This window comes from Hipposideros armiger, unplaced genomic scaffold (assembly GCF_001890085.2).
Source record: "Hipposideros armiger isolate ML-2016 unplaced genomic scaffold, ASM189008v1 scaffold_186, whole genome shotgun sequence".
NCBI lineage: Eukaryota > Metazoa > Chordata > Mammalia > Chiroptera > Hipposideridae > Hipposideros > Hipposideros armiger.
In genome coordinates, this window is record NW_017731536.1 from 1,100,073 (window position 1) to 1,119,802 (window position 19,730).

Consider the following 19,730-nt stretch of genomic DNA (forward strand, 5'->3'; position numbering starts at 1 on the left):
CTGCCCGGGCTGCTGCTACCGCCGCCGCTTGCTTTCTGGGAGGCCAGGGACGGGGGCGGGGGCGGGGGCAGGTCCGAGCCTCCGGGGTCACCCAGCTTCCCGTCCTCTGGCAGCAGCCTGGAGGAGTTCAGGGCGAGTGGGAAAGCACCCGCGGCGGCCGGCGCGCGGTCCCGGCTGCTCCCCTTCTCCGACAGCCCTCGGCCTTGGAGGAACCGGCCGCCCCCAACTAAGGGGTCCCCTAACAGGACCCCCGTCTCCTCGTCTTCCTCGTCATCGTCGGGTTCTCGACCTTCCTCCTCCTCCTCGCCTTCGGGGGGTTTGTGGCCCTCCACGTCCACCTCCTGCTCTTCTTCCTCGTCGTCCTCGTCCTCGGAGCTGTCCTCGCTGGGGTAGCTGCAGCTGGTCGGGTGGTGGCGCTCAGCACCCGGCTCGTCAGGCTGCGGGGGCAGCAGCAGCAGCGGTGAAGGCGGCTGCGGGGTGTGGTGGTGGTGGTGGTGGTGCGGGTGGTGATGGTGATGGTGGTGATGAGCCTGGGCCGCATGCGGCGCGCCTGCTGATGCCCCGTGCAGCTTGGCCAGGCTTTCTGCGTCGTCCTTGCCGCCCACCGGCCGGAAGGCGCTCGAATGGTGGTAGCTGCCTCCGCTTGCCTTGCGCCCCTCCAGGAGGTGCGGGTGGTGGGGCGCGGGCACTCGGGCGCCCGCAGAGCCCGCTCCGGGAGCCGCGGTCCCGGCCCCCGACACGCCGCCGGGGTCGGCCGGCGGCGTGGAGCCCGCACTGCAGTCCCCACCGCTGCCACCCGGGGGCGACTCGAAGAGGGCTTCGCGAGCGCCCGCAGCCCCGGTAGCAGGCGGAGGGCCGGAGCCGGGGCCGTTGGCCACGACGGGAGGGGGTTGACCTGGCGGGGGCGCAGCATCACCGCTCCCACCCGTGCTGCCGGGCTCGGCCAAGTCCAGGAACGCCTGGCGCAGCAGGGCCGGGCTTTCTCCAAGCGCGCAGCCGAGCGCAGAGGGCGGCTGCGGCGGGGGCTGTAGGTAGGTGGGCACGGGAAGCCCGCCTGGGGTCCGCGGAGGCCAGAACATGCAGAATGGCGGGTAGAAGGCGTCCTTGCGGCCCGCTGGCCAGAAGAGACCCGACAGGCCGGCCTTGGGCGCCGGGCCCGCGCCCCCTGCGCCCCCCAGGGCCTCGGCTGCGGCCCCCGCGTCCTCCTTCTTGTGACACAAGCCGAAAGCTGCGGCTGCGGCCGGGAAGGTATAAGGGTGCGGGAAGAGGCCCCCGCAGCCCGGGAACTTCTGTAGCACACCCCCGAACGAGCCCTTGCTGGGCACGGGGATGACGGGGTAGCTGCGTGGGCCTTTAGCGCAGGCTGCCGCGCCCGAACCCGCGCCGGCGCCCACGCCGGTTACGCAGCCACCCCCGGCACCGCCCCCTCCCGCCCCGGCGCCGCCCGAAGCGGCGGCCACCGAGAGGCTGGCGGCTGCGGCGGCCGAAAGACTGGCGGCGGCCACGACTGCCGCCTCCTGCAGCGAGTCGTCGTCGTCGTCGAAGCGCGGCCGCTTGTGATGGGTGTGCGGCGCACCCGCCAGCTCGGCCAGGGGCGGTGGTGGCGGGGGCGGCGGGGGCGCCCCCAGCAGGTGCGGGCCCAGCAGTCCCCCGCCTCCAGCCACCGCCGCTGCCGCTGCCACAGCGGCTGCCTTGACGGAGCTGAGCGGGTGGCAGGCGGGGTGAGCGCCTGGCTGGGGCAGCGCGCGCTTGCGGCTGCCGCCGTTGAACATGGCCTTGACGTCCTCCCAAGCGAAGACGAGCTCGTCTTGGGGGCTCTTGTCAGTGAGCTTCAGATGACGGCGCCACGAGTTGAAGTTGGCTGCATCCGGCTGTGTGTACTTGGCGTCAGGCGTACGGTGGGAGTGGAAGATGAACTTGTTGGGCGAGAAGTACATATTACAGTAGCTGCATTTGATGCACTTGGCGCGGGAGCTGTTGTAGCGCGCGGGGATGAAGCTGCCGCGGCAGCCCCAGGCGCACTCGTGCGACACGTCGAAGGCGAAGTTGTCCGGCAGCTTGGGCGGCCTGTTCTCGCCCAGGAACGACTTGCACAAGCGCTCGGCCTCACGTTTAGTGATCATGCCGCAGCGGCGGGACGAGATGGGCATGGCCCCGGCACGCCGCAGGATCTCCAGCTGCACCGGTGTGCACTGCACGCACGTGATGCCCAGCGCCACGCGGCGGTTGTGGATCTCGTTGTAGCTGAAGTTCTTGAGGAGCGTGTTGGAGATCTGCGCCAGGCACAGGCGCTCCTGCCCGTCGATCACCAAGGATACGATGGGAATGCCATAGAGGATCACCTGGCCCACCTGGTTGGGTTTGAGGTTGGCGTGGCCCGGCCGCGGCTGGCTCAGCGCGTCGGGCTGGAAGGCGCTCGACGGCGATGCCAGCAGGATGTCATTGGGCCCCGGCAGCGGACTGGAAGCCATCTCCTCCGCAGCGGAAGCCCGGGCCGAGCCCTCCGGGTCTGCCTTGGAGACTGGAAGGGAAAGGAGAAAGCGTTGACAAGAGCCTTTTCAGTCTAAAACAGAGGGCTGGGTTTAGTCCCTCACTGAAGAATTACAATAATTTCCTTGCTTCGGTTAAGATATTATCACTGGGCAGAGGGACCAAGTTTCGCACACAAGAAAGTCATCTCTCTTAATTTTCTTCACGTTGTGAAGAAAATTGCAGGGTGTGCAGGGACTTGGAAGGACTTTTCTTCTAAACATCCAAAGTAAATGAACTATGTGTTTAAAAAAAAAAGCAGTCAATTCCTGAGAAACTCAAGACCTTATCCCCGGTTTATAGGTGCTCTTAGAATAAATGGCTTGCCCGTTAGAAATCAGGAAGTAAAGATGACAGTTGTAAACCAGTACAGATTACAAAAGTTATGGAAAACTGGGGCTTGGCCATTGAAACCCAAATTTAAAAAGAGACCGTTTGCTTGAAAATAGATTGATTTTGGTTATAAAAACAAAACAAAAACGCAAACCTTTGAAAAAGTGATTTTTTTGGTTTCCTTAGGGAAATTCGCTACTGGTTGAGACACAGCTCATTAAAGCAAAACGAAATCCCTTCCTCCTCATCTTTACCATTAGATATTTTCATACTGTAATTAAATTTTTTTTGAAAGATGGAAAATATGTACAAAGCCATATACATGATTGCACCAAAATAGGGCGTTGCACTTTCAGTTTTTCAAAAAGCCACTTGCTGAACTGAGTGGCTCTGGTTTCAGATACGTAGCTTTAAAAGATGAAGTTGTTGACTAGTAGACATTTAAAAACTGTTTTTCTGTCATTTTCATGACGATGAACAAATAAGTACAGGCAAGTGTGTTAAGCCCAGAAACAGTGCAAAGAAACTAAGAATTTTGGGGAATCATTATTGGCAGGCTTGAAACGGCAAATTTAGGTGTAAGGTGAACCACTTTCTGTAACATTTTTTTTCTGATCTATGTAGATTACTCCATATCTTTTTGGGGGGAGGGGTATAGTATAGATAATCACTTAGTATAGATAACCACAGTATAGATAATCTGTGGACTAGGTAATCTGTGAAAGCATTGAAAGCAAAAGATCTGGGCTGGGCCTGCGCTAAAATTCCTATTATCTCTGGGATACCATAATTGGGGGAAATATCCAGTAAATCCAAAATACAGAAAAAGTAAGTGAGAGAAACCTTTGTAACAATGATTCTAAGTCAAAACAGGCAAAGTGGCTCATACCCTAGGAAAGCAGGTCGTGACCTTTCCACAGCGACATGTCATGTGGGACGCAGTAGCTAAGACTATCTTTTACCCTGGAAAATCACTGCTGCAGACAAGTACACTGGAGTTTATTACAGCGATTTCAGAGGATACACTATCTTACCCCTTCGCCCAAATTATCATATCCTTGCCCTCTCAGGGCCCCAGGGTCATCCATCCCCATGCCTTTGCCCCGCTGCCCTCTGGATCCTCATTTCTCATTACATTCTGCGGCCTCCAAGAAGGTTGAACAAACCTCGACGCGATCAAACGAGACGAAAGCCTGGCTTGTCACTTCGGATGGATCAGAGACAATATTTCTAGGGGGCAGGGCGTTAAATGGCAGTTCAAGGCACAGCGATACCTGGGCCTGACACAACCAGCCCTAACTTCACCAAATGGTCCTTCCATGCGCATTTCCCTTCCAAACAAGGTTCTTGTTATCGTAATAAGACCCTGGGATAACGGGAACTCGCGCTCTGGGGAAATGGCGCACAGCTGGCCTAGCCCTGGCGGGGAGCTGGTTTTGCGTTAGAAACCCGCAGTTTTAGCAGCCGTTGACTGAGCAGAAGTGTCTCCTCTTGGGTGTCCTCCACTTTCACCCAAGCCCTCCCAGAAATTCCTATCAGAGCAGACACACAAATAAGAGGGTTTAGGGTGGGCGGTTTTTAAAAGAGAGGGGAGACGAGACAATTAAAAGTTAGTTGAACTGAAAAAGGAAGCTGGCGAACTTCCTTATCCCACTCACGAACCAAAGACCCCCAAACTTAACACTCCCGGCTCCCAAACCAACCGCCACCAAAGCCAGCCGATGCCCCTTTCCTAACCCTGAGAATCCCACTGCTGGGGATCTCAAATAGTGAACCGCGAGCTGTGTGCCGAGTAAGGGCTGGCGGGTTCCGGCAGTACCTGGTGACCCCTCAGTGTCTTTACGCGCGTAGCTGCCGGCCCATCTTCCAAGGGCGCTCGGAGGCGAAGCATCCAAGCGGGTCCTGGAATCCAGCCGGCGGGACTCCGAAGGGCTCTTCGTGAAGATCTTGGTGCTCGTTGGGTCTAATGGCGCTCGAACCCGGGCCGGGGGAGAATGACAGCCTGAATTGCGGTGGGGCGTCTCCTGGACCGCAGAAAGTGTGGGCGCGCAGAAACACGCGACAGGCGAGCCCCAGGTGGAGCGCAGTCTGACAGCGTCTTTCTCTGTCTCTGAACTCGTGTCGGACCGAGGGGACGCCACCCAGCGGGCAAGGTGACGTCACCGTCTCCCTGACACTCCACATTAAAGGGCTGGCATGTTACAGGAAGGGAGGGAGAAAGCGAAAGCGAGAGCGAGTAAAACCGAGATCCTTTCTCAGCAGGCACGAAAGCTAACACCTAACCAACCCGTAATTGACAATAACCTCCCCAGCCCTGAAGCAAAAACGCAGCCATGGTGCTGGAGTCGCATGTCTGATCTAGGAATGGAAAGCCGAATTGTCTGCGTGCATCCGGGGGACCTGGATTCTGGACGCCCCAGATTCTAGAATGCCGCCTTGAAAGTGACTGTATCCCTGCCCGTTATTGTCCCCTCCCCTCAATTCTCTGAGTCACCCTCCTTCGTGAATGATCCCTCTGGTGCACGGTGCAAACCAGTAGCCTCACTTGTATCTCCGAAGATATAGAAACCACAGTCAGTCAGAGAATAGAATAGCTTCAGCGCCTCGTTTTAAACACTGTGAAATGAGAAAGAGAAAGTTCTGCATTGGGTGCCCAGTCTAAAAACTTGTAAGGAAGCATGGAGAGTGCCCTTACTTTTGAAGGTACTTTTGCTCTTTAGGACAAGATACAGAGAGTCAGTGCAGCATCCTCTATTTTAGAAAGTGTACAATCGCGTGAGGACCTCAATGAATGCATGTGTGCACGCATTAATCTATCAACTTCATTCAGGGTAGTTCTGTAACCCATGTTATAAAACCCATGCAGGCCACCTCAGCACAAGGAAAAGGTGAGACAGGAAAGCACAGAGGTCCCTGACTCTAATCTGCCCTTGAGCAAGTTGTCAATTCCCTGGGGAACGCAAATTTCTCAGGGAACTATGTAGGAGTGTTCCCTAAAAAATAAAAATAAAATAAATACAACTAGGATGAAACAGAACCATTCCCCATAGCTTCCTCCAAAGTGAGGCACATCCTAGGATATAATGAAAGGTCAGTATATTGCCTCCTAATTGATCAGCTGTGAGGGGTCAAAATGACCACCCCTAATTTATCAGAAAGGGAAGAAGCTAGCTACCTATTTAGAGGACATTCTAAGAAGGATACCTGCAAGGATGGGATTGGGGGACCCTTTAAGTTTTCCTTTACAATCATAGCTGAATTTTCGATTGCTGCCTGGTGAAACACACAGGCTTAGAGTTGGGCAGTCACATTGTGATGGATCGAATGATGTCCACTAACCTGGAAGCTCAACCAGACGCCATCATAGCATCAACAACAAACCATCACAAAATAGATACAAGAGTGAAAATGTGAAATCTTAACACTTCATCAAAGGTCAATAAAACCAAGGAGAGTCAACCAAATAGAAAAGTGAGGGGTACAGGATTTGCTGTTGTTTTAAATTAATATGCCGAAAACACAGTTTCGGAGCCATGAAAATTGTGACATTTGTTTGGGCATAAGTTTCGAATGGCAGTGAAATAATTTTTCATCCATCTCCTAGTTTCTAAAGGCATTAGCGGTACAAATTAGGCTTCGTCCTAAGGGACTGGAGTCAAGCTCCCTCCCCAGTGCCCTCCAAGCCTCTCATCCTAAAAAAAAGGAAAACATGCTTTATGCCTGCCCAACCCATTTGCCAAAAGAGTGTCATTGTCATTCACAAATCTCTTCCCCAGGTGGGCAGAAGGCCTCGGACTCTTGAAATGGTTAAGACCAGGCCTGGTTCTTCCTGCCTTCCCTGAATCCTCCCTGGGTTCAGGGCTCCCACAAAGCAAGGTCCCAGTTTGCTCACTGTTCCTAGTAGCCCAGGCAGCTAGAAGGAAAGCCTCAGCCTCGTGGAAGGAAAGTCTGGAAATGGGGTTTATTTTAAGACTGAAAATGGGAAGCAATAAAAAGTCCTATCACCTCATTAAGGTACCACAGGGAAGTGACAGGTCGCTGCTGAGGAGGAAGCAACATGGGATCTTTGCTTTTTGTCTCCGTGTTCCTATCTTTCCCTCCAAAAGGCTCCTCTTCCCCTTTTGAATCCCTACCTTTTAAAAAGGTGTCTTCAACATTAACATTCTTTGCAAAGAGAAACAGAACCAGGTTTGTCTTCCCTCCCACCGCAGCTTACCCTGAGGAGTGAATGCACACCTGGCAGTACCTGTACCCACCTGCTTACCTGATCTTTAAACATAAACATTTACACACCACTTTGGGGTCTTACTGCCACACAAACCTGTGACTTTATTTTAATGCAAAAAGTTTCACTGGAAAGAGAAATGTATGGTGTTAAGTACTTTTGCACAAATAAATAAGTCTAAGAATAGCGCCATATTCTATTTCCCTAATGAGCCTGGTGTGCCTGTTTGAGCTGTTAGAACTATTATATTTTTGGAAGATGAAAGTTTTTGGAGAACAGTTATTCAAAACCAGACTCCATGCTCCGGAGAATCCTCACCTTGAATTCCGGATCTGGACCGCAGAATTACAGCCTGTTTATGTGTTTTGATTCTGTGAGCAACTTTCTGTCACCCGCTTTCTCTTTGACCCTTTGCTTTCTCCTCAGTTTGAACAAGTCTCCTGATGGTGCTCCACCGCCCTTCCGCTTTCCTCCCCCGGACCAGGGGCTCCTGATCCTAGTCAGTCCCTGTCCTGGCCCCAGAGACCCTGGCAAGCTCAGGGAGGAGCCGGCGGTGGCGGGAGGCAGCGGTCCGGGCAGAGTTAATCAATGCTTTTCCTATTCGAGCTGACATGCATTTTACACGTCGGGACTCTCCTCAGCCGGCTAATTGATTCAAATTGTTTTATTGGTTAAACTGGTGTCACCCGTTTGCATGATCTATCACCGCACGGAGGAGAGCATTTCCACTCTCATCTCTGTTCCGGGCGGCTGCGGTTCACCCAGGCCAGGGACAGGTAAAGGAGCCCAGACACCGGACCCAAAGGAAAACCACAAACCAAGCTGGCCCCCTCGGAACTGGAGAGGCGACGCCTCGATGCAGGCGCATGCGGCCAGCGCAGCAGCATGGATGGAGATTTCCAGCTACAGCTTTTAACAATTGGTTGAAGCGAACCCACACCTGGCCCGGGCGTCCTCCACTTTGGAAGCAGCCTGTTTCCGAGCTGCAGCAGCGGACCCTGCGGGCTTTCTCGTCCAAGGCCAAAAAAGAGGCAGGAGCTGTCCGCGGTGCTGACAATAATGCTTCGCTTCTACTGCGTTCTCAGCGCTCTCCTGGAAGAAGCCTCCCACCCTGTAGCCATCGGAGCCCTGAATTCGGCGCCTGGCGCCAGCAAGGCCTTGTAAACTTAAGAGGCAGGCAAGAGGCGACACAAACTACCCCCCCACTTCTGCCCCACCTGCCCTGTCTCCAAAAGCTGAGCCATTCTCCACCCACTTCAGTTTTTCATTGACCCGAAAGGATGATAAAGGCCTTAATATAAATTCATTATAATCAGAAACGCCAGCTATTCCCTATCCTCCCACTCCCAGCCTGGGTACTGAAGAATCTATGACAGTTACAGATAAAAAACTCAAACAGCCTCTATTCCGCTCACTCATTCCCTCTTACACCATTCTCAGCTCTTGGGAAGAAATATTACTGCTTCTGTGCCCCTGCCAGAGATGTCCCTAGAATTAATATATTTGCATCAGGTAGGACAAGAAATGGCTTTCCTCCTAGTTCTACGTTTGCAAAAGGAGGCCTGCATGGCCCAGAAAGAAACTGGAGGACTGGCAGAACTAGCAGATAAAGAATTCCAGTATGGCAGAAAGTACAAGAGATTCAGTCAGATGAAACTGGTTACACATTTCTCCTCAGTCTCTTACTAGATGTGAAATCTTGCTTTGCTAACTCACCTCCCAAGCTCCAGTGTCTTCATCTGCAAAATGAGGAGATTGAGACATAGTCCACAGGGGTGTTGTGAGAATTAAATAAGATCATATATTCAAGAGCTTGACACGCAGTAGTCATGTAGTACATGGTAGCTTTAAATGCACCTTCTTCAGAGAATGGGGAGCAGAGCTAGGCCTGTACTGTTACAAGATGCTTTAGAAATCTCCAATAGCTCCAGAATAAATGACATCAAAGGCATTTTAGCTTAGTAGTGAACAGAGAAGGAACCAAGTTCCCTGGAGGAAGCTTAATCCTTTTCCTTACAACTTTATCTTGCCTCTAATTGGTCTAGTGTTTATTTTGTATACAGGTGGCTAGAACCTCAGCTAGTTTTTGCTTAACCCAGTTTAAATAAGTTGATAATAAAAAATAGCAAATATCATGGCCATAATGATATTCATTGCTGATAGTCCTCAAATCTCTCTTTTTACCCCAAAGAGCTTTTCCTGCAGCATGGCAAGCCCAGCTCAGATGCCCTGATTTTCCATCCATTGCTCTAGCTAGAGTTACATGAAACAAACCAAGCATCAGGAACAAACCAAAGACTCATCTGTGATGGAAGTCATAGAAAACATGAGAAAGGCTCTGAGGATTCTGAGGCTGCCTCTTAATCTTTGAGCCTTCTCTAAAATATTGTCTATAAACAAGGACCCTTCTTCCCAGGATCAGAGAAGCACAATGACAGCACAAACATAAACATTTGAGCCAAAATTGGAAAAGGAAAAGGAAAATGAACACATTTTGCAGGATCTTTATCCCTGCCCCAGTGATACCTTGAGTTCCTTATGCACCAATGACTGTGGGAATCAGTGAGAATCCTTTTTACCCTTCAAACAAACACCTTTGTAAAAAATAGAGATGGTGGGGCAAGGAACCAAAACTTAATTCCCTTTAATCAGAGAAAACCACTCTCACAAGAAAACTTGTCCTTGGGTAAGTGTCAGAAAAGGCTGTTACCCCACCAGTTTACAGAGGCCAGGGACTAGAGGAAACATCTGCTATTGAACTTTCTTTTTTTTTGCAACAAAGGATTCACATTTCTTTACAAGTCTTCACAAACACAGCAAGGTACACACATGTGCACATGGTTTACATGAAGTGATAAAATCCAGAATGGAACAGGAATTTGGTGTACTTGGTGGTCACTTAGGAAATATTAGTTGACCAAGATAAAATTCAAAGGCACACAAAATACCTGAGGACACACATAAGTCCATGGATGCATGCTCCCTGAACACACCTGCGAATGTGCATCGAAGAGGGAGGCACACTGGCACAAGAAATAGCCCACTAGGCTCTCTCCCTTTCCTCTCTTCTTTCTCTCTGTGCTTGCATACGCATATGTACCCACCCCCTCCTCTCCCCTCCTCCCTCTATTGGAAAGGAGGGGGTCCTTTGAAATGGAGGTGGTCCCAGCTGGAAAACCCCAGAGCTCATTTAGATCAGATCACTTCAGGCTTTTGTCTCTGCTTCTGAATAACCTAGGCCACTACAACAAAAGGATAGGCATCTACGTAGAGTTTTCACTGGCAAAGATGCATCTCAAAGATACTGCTATAATAATGAATAACAAGGCAAGATGTTTGCCTTTTTTGATTGCCACTCCTAAAGAAGGGAGGAGAGAATAAGGGAAAGAAGGAAAGGGAGAAAGTGGAGCAAAAAATAGAGATTGTGGGAGAGAAAGGCAAGGCAAGTGATTGGATTTATGCAAAAGTCTTTAATGTGTGAAGACACCAAGAATAAGAAATGTGGTTTGGGGTCTTAAAAAAAAACTGGCTCTTTTGTTTTAGGCAAACAAGTTAAGAAGCAACTGAGGCTGAGGATTCAAAAACGGTGTGGAGCAGGACCTTTTAAAACTTGCAGAGGGAAGGCAGAGGAGTGGGAATAAGGTGTGTGTGTGTGTGTGTGTGTGTGTGTGTGTGTGTGTGTGTTGTCTGTTGACATGTCACAAGAGAGAAAATGACATAGATATACATTTAACATCTCCCAGCTCCCCAGCTGACACTAGTGGAAGAAACATCGGATTTTACTTCCTGGGGAAATGAAGGCATTTTTTTTTCTCTTTTCTGTTCTCTTCTCTCCCACCCTTTCCCCATTTGAAAATTTTCTACTTTGCCATCAAGCTTGATCCTATTAGCTAATACACTATTAAATTATCATGTGCTCTCTGGCTGCCCAATAAGCATCATGCCTTCAGCTTCTCTCCTACCTGCAGTCACTTACTCAGTGGTAGCAAAAGGTGAAATTAGATACTAGCAAAATAAATCCCAGGGAAGAGGGGGTAGAAATCTGAGTCACTGATTTTTTTTTCCTGGAAAAAAATTAGCAACCAGTGATTATTCAGAGGAATTTTCTATGTTTGTGTATTTTAAAGTATTTGTTAAACAAACAACAACAACAAAAGCTTTCCTCCCTGGGGTTAGGGGTTCAAAGTGAAAGCATAGCTAACCAGATCAAAGGCAATACCAATCCCAAACTTTTCCAAGATGCATTATGATATCATCAACAAACTCTTAATGTTGGGAAATAATTAAATTTTCCATCTTTTAGAATTGTGTAACCTTGGGTGTCTTAGAAACAAATTGTACAAACAAACCGCAGAGATGAGCACTGAGGGTTTCAGAGGAGATATAATGAACCAACTTTAATTACTAACTTGAAATTAAAAATGTAATATACAGATTTAAATTTATTTTCACCTAAATTGTGTATAAAATTATATGGCTTTTGCAGGCTAAGAAATGCTTTGTAACCAGCCATGCTACTAAAAAGTCTGAAGTAGTTTCCAAAACCTAGTTCCCAGACTCACACAGTAATAATGATACATTTATCATTACTGATGACCACCTACTGGGTAATTATTGCTTTGTTACTACTATTACAATCAAGAGATTTCTTTATTTACTGTTAACATTCACTTAAAACTGAATGTTAATGACTGTTCTGAATTCACCAAAGAGAGTTTTCTGTTATATTTCAGAAGTACTTACGTTCTGGTTCAGAAATGGGAAACCATATTATAACAGAGTGGAAGGCTGGGGTGAGTGTGTGGCTCTCAACCCTCTCTCGAGAGTGAAAATGGCATTCTGAGGAAATCTGGAGCAAAATTTTCCAGCTCAGAGTTGCAAAAGGTTAACATAATGCAACCACTTGACTTGTGCTAATTATGTAAGTATTTTATTACAGGAGATTCATTCATTATTGATACTTGTTTGCAGTAACTTCCTGCTTGGGGGAGTTATATTTTATATGAGAAGTAAACAATCCATGACTCCAGGGCCAGCCCCCCACCTTCTAGATCTGATTTCCTCCCACCCCTTTGTCTAGTTTTGCAATCCTTCTGGATTGTTTTGTTCCCACTGGGGGAGAGAGACAATTCCCTAAAACCTTCCTATTGTCTCTCAGGTCTTTTCCCCATTCAGAACTTCCCAGTTCTTAAAAAGGTAAGAGCTCAGGGTTTGGAGAGTGTTGGGGTGGGTAAGAAAATAAAACTGGCTTTAGTGTTATTGTTGTTTTTTTACCTCAGAAAGAGAAAAGAGAATTTTCATAAAAAATCTAGGCTTGGCCACCAGCTTTCCTCTTTGGGAACTACTTTCAGCTCCCAGCCCAGAAAAGCCGGGCTGGCCTCTGGCATATCCAGGGGAAAGGAGATACTCATTAGGGAAGTGGGTGTGGTAGAAGCTGCTAACCAATGGAATGGCTCAGAAAGAGGCTCCTGCCTGCCCAACCTCACAGCCAGAACCCAACCTCACAGCCAGTGGTGGTTGGTGTAGTTTCCAGTAGCTTCTTCCTAGGGCCTATGCGAAGTTGCACTAGGAGAATACACGGTTTTGCTTGTGGAGTGGCCTCAACAAACCCCTGTGAAGGTCTGAGCAGGCTTCTTGGCTGAGGGTCCCTGAGGAGTTTCACTCCAAAAATAGGCATTGGCCATATGAGGCTGGCTGTCTTGTGAAGATCAGTGTTTCTTAGAGGCCTCCAACCTAGGAACAAGGGTTTCCTCTTGGGCTTACTTCCAGGTTCTGAGACCCCTGCTTAAGAGTCTCAGTTCAGAGCTGGGATGGACCCAAGGTTCCAGAGGTCAGCATGCTTGAGAGCCTTAGAGGAAGTCAGGAATTGGAGATGGTAGAGCATGGAATAGTGTGTGTGTGTGTGTGTGTGTGTGTGTGTGTGTGTGTGTGTGTGTGAAAACCCTGTTCTTTCAAGGTTCTGGTATGGGCAGATGGGAAATAACCAGCTGAAAGCTGGAGTCCCACAATTTTGGACCAGTTTGAAAAGAATGAAATGGTATGATCTGGGACAGGGAGGCGTGGTGGCTTTGGAGAGGTGCCTGTAAATTAGTTAGGGTTGAGAAGGACTTGCCACAGACCTGGGCAGAACTGACAGAGCTCAAAACACAGGTTCATCACCGAGCCTCTACTAAATAGCCTAGAACTTCTTCACTTTGGGCATGGGTGTAAGGATGATGCATGACTAGGGGATGATTAGAGGTTGGGAAGATGAATCCTGGGTGGAGAGGAGGGGATGGGGAAAGTGCTGAGACTGGGTCCTGAACGGGCGCTCCCATCTTGGTCAGCACAACTCCCACTCCACTGGGCATCTAACTTTCCTTCTTTTATCCCGCGCCTGGGTGCAACCGCTTTGCGTGATCTATGGAGGAATCAGGAATGCTGTTTCCAGCAAGCCTTCCTTAATGGTCCTTTAACAAACTCTTCGATCTCGCTTTGGCCGCCTTGGCTTTTGCCTGCCTCCTCCCTTTTTCTTTCTCCACTGCCTCCTCCATGAGTTATTTATGACCAGCGTTAATTATTCACGAAAAGAGAAAAGCCCAGCTTTGGGAACTTTTCTAGGAGCGTTTGGGGGTTTCTCCCTTTTCCGTCTCCAGGTGGGTTTGAGTACTAGGGGTTTTCTGAGACTTTTTGGCCAGATCCTGATTTGAAGAGGGAAAAGTGAAGCCCAGCCCAATGGTTGGGCTGGGGACAGGGCGGGGTGTCGTGTGTGTGTGTGTGTGTGTGTGTGTGTGTGTGTGCGCACCCTTTGTCCTAGTCAGATCCAGCCTCTGTCTGCGAAGTGTAAACTTCTGGGACCCGGAAGTTACCAGGCGCGCTCGCGGGAGTCGCTGTCCCTGCGTGGAGGTGCTGAAACAGCGGCGTGGGCTCTCCCGCGGAGGCTGCTTTGGCATGTGGGCGCGAAGATGTGACCGCCGTCTCAGTCAGGGTAGCCTCCTTCTGCAGTTTCTCTAAAAAGTCTCGTTTGCTTCTCTCGCTATCGCTTTCTATACCGCCCTCCCACACAAGTGACACTAGAACGCTGTAACCAAAGATTAATTGCCTTAATCAAATCGACCCACCCTCTGCAATTAATCTTTTAGCAACAAATTACAGACAATTTACCTCCATCTCCCGGGTCAGGAGAAGAGCGGAGGTGGGATGGGGTGGGGGATGGACAGGGTGGGAGACGTTGACAAAATCCCCAAATGATGCGGGGTGGGGACTTGAGAATGGGTGTGGGTATAAGATGTTATGGGAGGGGAGGAGGTGAGGGTCAGCTGTGGGGCTGTGCCGGAGGCCGGAAGTTCCTGGAGTCCCCTTCAACCCAGTTTTCTCCAAAGAAAGGGAGGCGGAAGGCGGAGGACGAGGCCACTTACCTGTCTGCGCCACCCTCTTGGTCTTTGGCCCTCCGCGTTCTGTCCTCCCCGCCTGCCTCGCGCTCCGCGGCTCCGCCGCGGCTCTACCGCGGCTCTCTGCCTCCCGAGGTGCCTGCCACCTCCCCCGCGCGGAATCCGCCGCCGCCGCCGCCGCCGCCGCGCGCGGTCCTCTGCGCTCCTGCTCACGGCCGGGGCTTCAGCCGCGACTCTGTCCCGTCCCGCCTCTCCCCTTTTCGGCGATCCCCCGCACCCACTCAGTTCTTCCCACTCCCCTCCTGAGCAAGTTCGGAAGTTTGGGGTGAGGGTCGCTGTCCTCGCGACCAGCTTCTCGGCTTAGCTTGCTCAGATCCGCACCCCCCCACCCCCCACTACCTAGCGCAGACCTAGGTCTCTGACGCCGCCTGTTGGTCAGGCAGGGCAGGGCAAGGCGAGGAGCTCTGCGCCAGCTCCAGCCCCTCACCCCTCACACTTCCACGCCCAGTGGTCCAAACGTGAGAGAAAGGAGTCGAGGATGGGAGGCCTGATAATTGGAGTGGGGCCAGGCGCAAGAAGGAGCAATTTGCCTTGGGGGCGTGCAGCTCGGCCTGGCAGCTTGGGCTCCCCGCCAGAAGAAGGGTTAACCCAGGGCGCGCAGGTTCGCCTCTCCGGTGCCGCTCGCGGGCAATAAGCTAAGAGCAGGCACCCCTCCCCCAGCCCCCTGGGGAAAGACCACCTGAGGTGAGGTCCGGCCAGGACGGCGGAGTCCACAGGGAGCTTCGGTCATGGAGACATTGTGCGTCTCCAGATCGGGTCGGAGTGCTCTTATTTCCACCAGGGAGGACAGGTTTAGGGTCAAATTTATATGCTGCTGGTTAAAGAAAAGTTAGTCTGATCCGTCCAATTATGAAGTGTCAGACGCGTGGAGAAGCAAGCTCCGGGCTGGGGCTCCAGTCGGAGTCCAGCGTTCTGGGCAGGAATGGTGGGGATACTGGCAGAGTTTGGGAGGACTGTGTGCTGTTTACAAAGGCAGCCTTTCGGGGTCCGGCCTGGTCCCTCCCTTGGAAACTTCCCAAGCACAGGCAGCGCTCACTGGGCCACTCTACCTGGGAACTTCTTGGGAAGCTTGGATCTTGCAAGACGTACGAGGAATGGAGGTTGTAGCCTCCTCCCCACTCCCATCTTGTCTTTTTCATTGAAAGAATTGATGGACTGTTTCTCCCCTACCCCCTCCTTCTCTAATAAACACTTCCCATAGATTATTTGAGGCAGAGAAGGAAGGCGGCTGCTTAAAAAACAAAAAGCCCATAGCCCTAATGAGTTCAATTACAATGTGGTAAACACATTGCCTCTACGCTTTAATTAAGCCTGCTGCCCAATTTTAACTCATTAGTAATTCATTAAGAGAACAGCCCTGTGCTGGCGGGTGGAAGGCACCGCAGACCGATTGTGCGCCGCGGAGTCCACAAACGTGCGAGCCGCCGGCGGCCCTAAGCGATGAGTGTGAGCGAATCGGGTTTGCGACCTAGTGACTTTAAACCTAAGAATACTAGAGTCCCCTCTTCCAGATGCACGGGGTTTTGCCACCCCAGCCCGGGCTATGACTTTTCCTGGCTCTAGTTGCTCGGGCTTGAAACAGCCTTTGCAAACCTGTTGGGTGGGTGGTTGTGGTGTGGGGCTGGGCCACAGTGGGGGAAAAACTCCCCGGATTAAACGCGCTTTTCACCCCCAAGGTCAAATCTAGTATCCCGGTTCCGCGCACCCTCCCTCTCACTTCTTTTAGCTTTGCACTAGTTTCTGGAGAAACTTGTCCAGCCTTAGTCCCCAGCTTCAGCTACCTGCTGCAAGCTTCGGGACCCTTTGCCGTGGAGAAGCTTCGATATAAATCAGACATCGGTTTGGGGGTGTGAGTGTGTGTGTGCGGGAGTGGGGAGTTAGGAATAGGGAGTTGGAGTGAGGGGTGGGGGTGGGGGAAGAAGATCGTTGGCTAGAGAAGTGGAGATCTGAATGGGGACCTCCGACGTCTCCTTTTTCTTCTTTCGATCTCTACTCCACTGCTTGGGAGCAAGGCTGGGGTTATGACCACATTTGTAACTATGTCACTTGAGACCAGCCCTCTTTATGGAAAAGAAATGGAGACAGAGAGTTGCAGGGTAAATCACGCGCAGGCAACGAGAGAACTCTTATGGCCTTTCTATTTACTAATCGAGGGAAAGAGTGCAAGCAGTTCAAGCTCGAGCCGTCCCCTCTCCTCCAGCCCCTCCCTATTCGGCGGGTTCTTGGAAGAAAGTACCTGAGTGTCCCACGGTTTGGATCGGAGGGAACTCACAGGTTCCCAGGCTCCAAGCGTGCAGTTTCCAAAGAGAAGGGAAGGATCAGGGTTAAGGGGTGAGGCTTTGGTTAAGGAAAGGACCTTTCAACCCTTTCGTGCCCCAGCTCTGGACGCTTTCTGTCGCTAGGAGGGAGAACTGGGCACCGCACTGCGGCCCACCGCGCCCCCTAGGTGGGAAACGGCTCCTGCCGGACAGCCGCTGGCCCGGCTCCGCCTCCTGGGGGCGGATGGATGGGACTCTCCAGACCGTCAGTGCGGGCCCTTCGGCCCTGCCCACTGGACCTCGAGGAAATGCCGGAGGCCGTTTGTCCTCACTTCATCCTGAAGCTCCTTCTCAGGGTTTCCAGTTGCCTCTGCAGGTGTCAAGCCGCTCCCTTCCCTCCTGCCAGCGGCAATTCCTCCTGGAAGCCAGTGAATGGACGGGATTTCCTCTTTGTGGAGGGTATTGGATCCCGCAGCCCAGCCCGGCCGCCCCCCAGGGAGCGCAGGCGGCGCGTTGGGGCTTCTCGGTCTTGCCTGTGCGCGGTTCGGAACCGTAGGGAGGACGGTGGAGGAGGGCTTTAACTTTCAGTCTACTGCCACCCCTTCCCCTCTCTCAGCCTGGAGGCAGGAAATGCTGCGGGATCAAATTGGGTACACTGAGGATGCGGGGCACGCCGGGCTTCGCCCTCTCTGTGCTCCCCAGAGACTGTTGGGGCGACACCGTGGGCCAGCGTGTTCCCGCACTCGCTTCGGTGGGTCAGAATGGGGAGGAGGCCGGGCGGGAGCTTCCTGGCGGGTGCGGCGCAAAGAGGAGCTGACACAGGATCCACGGCACCGCCGAGAGTTTTGTGGGTGTTGCTTGTGGTTGATTTCACTGCATCCGCGCGGGCCTCACCCTCCTCCGTGGCTGGGCTATGCGGCAACAGTTCCTTCTCGTGCCCTGAGGACTGGCGGTGGGTCTTGCCTGGAAGAGGGCCTCTTGCCAGCCCCGAGGGCTATGAAAGTGTAAAAATCGGATCGCTACCTCAGGCCAAATGGGCGCCTAACATGATGGAGGGCAGCGATAGGGATCAGAAATGCTCGCCAGTTGACAGCCTCGCAGGAAACCGTCTCTTTCTCGGTGTTTCCGGATCTGGAATGCAGTTAAATGTCTGCGGGGAAAGTCGAAGGCATTTCCTGATAAGGGCGTTTTTATCCATTCTGGGGGAAAAGTTGATGGGGCAAACATTTCTAAAAGGCCCTCGTAGCCCACGTTAATTACAACTGAAATAGATTACCTTCTTCAGTTTTTCCTTCCCTAATGCAAGTGTGGAGAGATAGGATATAATTTATTTCTGTTGACAGTGGGATACATAAGTACATTTTTGAATGAGTAAGAATTGACTGCGGAAGGGAGGATCACTTCTTGACAGCATAAGATGGAGACTTTAGAATTGGCCCTGGGACAAGGAGGTGACCTTGTTTGTCAAGTGCTTTCCCAAGTTCCACCCCTCTTTTTTCCTGACCTGGGATGTTGAGAAAAAGGCTGGAGGAGGCCAGTTTAGGTGGCATAGCTGCTAGGGATTTGCCTGCGCAGCTTAAACCAACTTTTGGTTTCATGCAATCTGCTTTCCTTTTTATTTCTTGTGCAACCCTCCATAGCACCAGCTGCTGTGAAGCTATACCTTTAGATATCAACTGTCTGTTAAGATGCTAAAGTTATTTTTAGTTTTCTTGAAGGGTGACTATCATGGCAGGGCTACTTACTACCCTATAGTTTATGTAAATTGAAAGTGAATGTGTGGAGTGTAGAGAAATAGAAGAGAATCAACTCTTTGAAACTGCACAGAGAGCAAAGATAGCAACTGATTAGTCCCAAATAAGCAGGCTAGTAACTATGTACAAGCCTGTCTTAACAAGAACTGAGAGAGCGTGGGCACTTGCTGACCAAGGCAAGATTTAAGACCAAGCTGGGAAGCTCTGCAGGAAAAGAATCCTGAGACTCACTGTAGTAGTAACACAGGAAATATCCTCTGATTCATGTTTGAGATATTGGAGGAGGAGGAAAACTGTGTCTGTGATTCAAATACTTTCTACGTGCTAGGCACATGTGAAGCATTTTACCTACATGCTTGCGTTTGGTCCTCATGTGATTCCCATGAGCTAGGTATTTTTGTCCAAATTGTTTCATAATTTGTTTTACAAATTATGAAAACTGAGGCTTCTAGAAGAGATCTTTTCTCAAGGCCACATAGTTGGTAGTGGCCAACCAGATTTCAAGCACAGCTCTCTTGGATACCAAATGTGCTCTTAACAAGCCTGACCATGTACTATTTTACTGACACCATATCATTCTGATCCTTCTAAGAATCTCAGTAAGTGCATATGGCCTGTGTTAGTTCATTTGACACAAAATAAACCCAGAGTTCTTAGACCATGGTTCACAGATGGGAGTGTGGCCCACTCCTAGAGACTGACTCTGTCAACTAGCTCAGGAGGGGGCCCAGATCTGCAAGCTGGGGATTCTGAATCTGGTATTCTGGGAGTACGTTTTTTGAGAAATACTGCCATAGAGGTTGATGACTTGCTCAAGGTCATTAGAATTGGGCCTAAGTGGCAGCAGATCTCTGTTCTCCTTTCTTCTCCATCAAGGTCTCAGTGGAAGGCGATGAATTCTTTATTAAAATCCTCAGTTAGAACCCAGGGGCTGGGGTGGGGTGGGGAAAGAAGGCTGTAGTTACGGCAGCAGGTTGCACCTCTCCTTGACCTGCGAAATCAATGTCTTGAATTTCATACACCCAGCCCACCTTGAGAGGCAGGCTCAGGCACTCCAAGGAGCCATGGCTGCCCTACCACTGGGACTCAGTAACACACTCCAAAGGAAATACTGAATAAAGAGGAATGAACCACGAACTTGCCTTTCTCCACAGGGATGTGGCTTGGAAGAGGGTGAGAAGCACAGTCAAACAGGATAAAT

At 51.0% G+C, this 19,730-nt stretch overlaps 1 protein-coding gene across 1 annotated transcript in view; it reads right to left on the bottom strand.

Moving 5' to 3' along the window:
- The window catches only part of SKOR2 (SKI family transcriptional corepressor 2), a 39,990-nt gene extending 35,000 nt beyond the window's left edge, over positions 1 to 4,990 (bottom strand). Inside the window, exons 1-2 of the mRNA XM_019652718.1 lie at positions 4,682 to 4,990; positions 1 to 2,521 (exon numbers count right to left, since the gene is read on the bottom strand). The exon at positions 1 to 2,521 is cut by the window's left edge and continues 46 nt beyond it. Of these exons, the coding sequence (XP_019508263.1) occupies positions 1 to 2,471 (2,471 nt within the window). The 5' untranslated portion in view covers positions 2,472 to 2,521; positions 4,682 to 4,990. The remainder of the gene's footprint in view (positions 2,522 to 4,681) is intronic.
- Between the last annotated feature and the right edge of the window lie 14,740 nt (positions 4,991 to 19,730).